Source organism: Penaeus monodon, chromosome 4 (genome assembly GCF_015228065.2).
Source record: "Penaeus monodon isolate SGIC_2016 chromosome 4, NSTDA_Pmon_1, whole genome shotgun sequence".
Taxonomy (NCBI): domain Eukaryota; kingdom Metazoa; phylum Arthropoda; class Malacostraca; order Decapoda; family Penaeidae; genus Penaeus; species Penaeus monodon.
In genome coordinates, this window is record NC_051389.1 from 1,332,493 (window position 1) to 1,336,404 (window position 3,912).

The 3,912-nt window shown below is 39.5% G+C and overlaps 1 protein-coding gene across 1 annotated transcript in view; it reads right to left on the bottom strand.

The window, feature by feature from the left end:
• The window catches only part of LOC119598566 (retinitis pigmentosa 1-like 1 protein), a 6,166-nt gene extending 3,567 nt beyond the window's left edge, over window positions 1–2,599 (bottom strand). Inside the window, exons 1-2 of the mRNA XM_037948211.1 lie at window positions 2,552–2,599; window positions 1–305 (exon numbers count right to left, since the gene is read on the bottom strand). The exon at window positions 1–305 is cut by the window's left edge and continues 48 nt beyond it. Of these exons, the coding sequence (XP_037804139.1) occupies window positions 1–305; window positions 2,552–2,560 (314 nt within the window). The 5' untranslated portion in view covers window positions 2,561–2,599. The remainder of the gene's footprint in view (window positions 306–2,551) is intronic.
• Window positions 2,600–3,912: the final 1,313 nt, after the last annotated feature.

The following is a 3,912-nucleotide window of genomic DNA, read 5'->3' on the forward strand; positions in this document are numbered from 1 at the left end:
TGCAGCACCTTGATGCCGTTGCCGGTCTCGATGGCCATGTTGTAGACGCCTCGCTCGGGGGACGCCCTCAGGTCCTTCAGGATGGGCACGACCTCGGGGGCGGGTTTGGATGGCGAAGGCGGCGGCGAATCCCGCTGGTGCTGCGGAGGGAGGGGCACCGGCGTCCCCTCGTACTCCTGGCGGGGCGGGGCCTCGGGCGCCTCCTTGTCACTCTCCTGCTGGTACTCGGGCACGTAGATCAGCTGCGACTTGCTGGGCACCTTCGGGCGAGCCATGCCCACCGCGCACACCACGGCCACCACGATCTGGAGGTGGGGCGGGTCAGACGGGCGGGGAAGGGGGAGGGAGTTATATGTAAAGAACTATACCCTCACAACCTTGTCTCGAGATCTTTACGGTCTACAACGTCACATGTTTTTTAATGTAATGTTTTTATTCCTGCGCTAAAAATGAATAAATAAATAAATAAGAAATTAACGTGTTTATTAGTTTATCTCCTGAACTACATTAACTGTTTCACCTTTTATAATAAAACAGTCCATTTCTGCTAGCCGTTATATATATATATATATATATATATATATATATATATATATATATATATATATATATATATATATATATATATATATATGTATATATATATATATGAAAAAAATATTCTTTGTATCAGTGGAATATTGTTTATGACAAAATAACATAAAAGTGTATAGTATTTAGACAGAGCCTAGGAAAAAAATATATAATTTCCTTGTAAACAACCACTAGTTAAACATAATTATTATTACTCTCTATTGTAGTTTTTTTTATTAATCATTAGACTTTTGTGAGGGACTGAAAAGAACATTATGATATTCAGAATAGGCTGACGCAGTCTGTTATATTTATAAACGTTTTTTTTTTTTTTTTTTTTTACCATTAGTTAGAATATATGTTGCTTTGTTAAGAAATCAAGCAAGAGAAAATGTTGCAATAGCAAGATGATGATGATGAGGAAGAGGATGATCATCACCATGAGCCTCATTATCATCATCATCATCGTCATCACTAATATGATCATTATAATTATCATTATCACTATCATCATTATCGTCATCATCCTCAGCATTATGATAAGAAAAAAATATAAAAGAATAAGAATAAGAAGAGAAATAAGAATAATAACAGCAATAACAACGATGAAAATAATAGACTAAGACCGATATAATCTGATCCATAAAGATAAGCAACTACAAGTAACTTAAGTAAATATAAGTAACTATAAGTAAATGTGAGTAATTATTAGTAAATGTAAGTAACTATAAGTAAATATGAGTGACTATAAGTAAATGTAAGAAACTATAAGTAAATATAAGCAGCCGAAGTGGCTATTGAAGGCTCGCCTCCACTCGCCGCTCTCCTCATTTAAAGTAAAAGCTGAAACAGGGCCTCAAAGCCACCTTCCCTCGCTTTCGTTATTGTTATTCTCTTGATCTCTCTCTGATAACCAGAACGAAACATTTCGAGCAGAATGACGTGTAGTGAGAAGGAACACAGCGCGGGAGGTGTGTTTGATCGCGGGTTTGATTTGGCTACCTACATCAGAAAGGCCTTTTATTTTTCTGTGTGTATGTTCAGTTTATCGAATTGCATATTCGTCTAAATAACTGTTAATTATTCACGATAATTTCCTATCGAGTTACATGTCCATCAGACTTAAATATTTACGGTCATTTCTAGCTTTCTTGATTTTGATATTATGGAGTTTAGATACATATACCAAAAAAGTTGTATACATCGAAAAACAATCTGACTATATTAATGTAATGAATGATATCTTAAAAAATCATGACCGCACAAAAATATCCAGTGGAAATCCAGTGCATACAGCTAACTATTAAAAGGAAAGCATAAAAATATAAAACCAGCTTTGTTTGTGTGTTAGAGGATGCAGAACAGGAAGACGAGAATATGACTTCAAATTTTAAATTTTCACTCATCCAACCCTTCCACATGAGCAATGCTGTGTTGGATTCTGGAAGGCCTCACTCAAGATTTGTGTTGATAAGTTGAAGTGCAACTTGAATTTTACCATTTTTATGAATTGTGATAATGGTCATGATAATTTTGATGACAGCAGCCTACTAGAGGTAACGATTCCTAAAGGTATATATATATATATATATATATATATATATATATATATATATATATATATATATATATATATATATATATAGGCAATGAAAATTATAATCACTATTGCAATTAAAGTGCGACATATGGTAGTTATTGCACAAGTGGAAATGATAAAAAAAAAAAAGTTTCAGTGATGATAATCTTCTGGTAGTAGTTGTAGTGATAATCCTCGTTATTTCTATCATCGTTTTCATTATCATTACCATCCCTCTCACAATGAGATCTGCCTTACCAACAATAACACTTACCAACAAACAACAACAATCGCAAGAATTTCCCCCTTTTCTCACCTACGTCTCGAATAACAACAAAACTTACGAAAAGCGGTACATCTACCGTTCAGCGCGAAAGCCCTCGGGACGCCTGTACTCACCAGCCTCATAACGCCGGACGGAAAAACGAACGTACAGCGCCTGACGGAGGAAACTTACACACTAACGACAACCCGGAGAAAGCAACACTTTTATATACCTTTAGGCGTGGGGGGTGTGGGTGCTCGGGGGAAGGGCTGAAGAGGGGGAGAGAGAAAGAGATAGGAAAAGAGAAAGAGGGAAAAGGTGGGGGGTAGGGGGAAGAGGCGTGGGTGGGAGTGCTCGAGGGGGGAAGGGGTAGAAGGGGAGAGAGAGAGAGATAGGAGGGGGCGCAGAGAAAGAGGGAAAATTTGGGGGGATGGAGGGAGAGATGAAGGGGGGGGTGAGTTAGCAGGCCGCAAAAACTATACCCTACGTCTCGCTCTGCTCTCGCTGTCACTCTATAATTGCTTGTTTCCTCGACCGCATAGAAATGATGCAATCGTGTTGCTGGTTGTGCTGGAGGCTGGTGAGGCTGAGAGGTTTTGAAAGGAATTCTAAGTGAGGGTAAACCTGCGCGGCGCTTCTGTTTCTGCATTATTGAGGAGGGAAGAAAGCGAGAGTGAAAGGGGAGGGAGGGAGAGAGAAAGAGAGAAGAGACAGAGAGAGTGGGGAGGAAGAAAGAGAGAAGAGATAGATAGATAGAGGGAGAGAAGGTGGGGGGGATAGAGATAGATAGAGAGAGAGAGAGAGAGAGAGAGAGAGAGAGAGAGGAGAGAGAAAGAGACAGAGAGAGAGAGGAGAGAGAGAGACAGAGAGTTAGGGGGAGAAAAAGAGGAGAGAGAGACATTTTCCTTTTCCTCATCTAACCAGTTGATGTTTTTCCCGTGCTTTCAAAATAATCTTTAATTAAATAGTTTTTTTACTGTAAAAGATAAAAAAAAATATCGATTGCCAACAGGCTTTGAATTTGCTGTTGATCGAAGAGGCAGTCTGACAGAGCTCCAGGCAGTTGTCGTGTTGTGTTTATCAGACATTGTTTTGTCGTGGCGTTGATATAAATAGAACTTTATGCAGGTGCGAGTTTGTTTGTTTGTTTGTATGATTGCAAAAGCCTCTTCTCTCGGATATTCCTTGCAGGGATGGGATGCTACCTGAAAGAAGAGCCTTCTTATGTGTGGGTGTGTTGATGAACTTATATGTGGGTGTGTGTGTGTGGTGTGTGTGTGTGTGTGTGTGTGTGCGTGTGCGTGTTGGTGCAAGTGTGTGTGTGTCTGTGTCTGTGTGTGTGTGTGGTACAAGTGTGTGTGTGTGTGTGTGTGTGTGTGTGTGTGTGTGTGATGACAATACAGTGAGATTTCTTTTTTAAATACAGAGCATATACGTCCTCGCAAAATATATATCCACACTTTTGACAGAGACATATAATTTATCCAAACTCTTA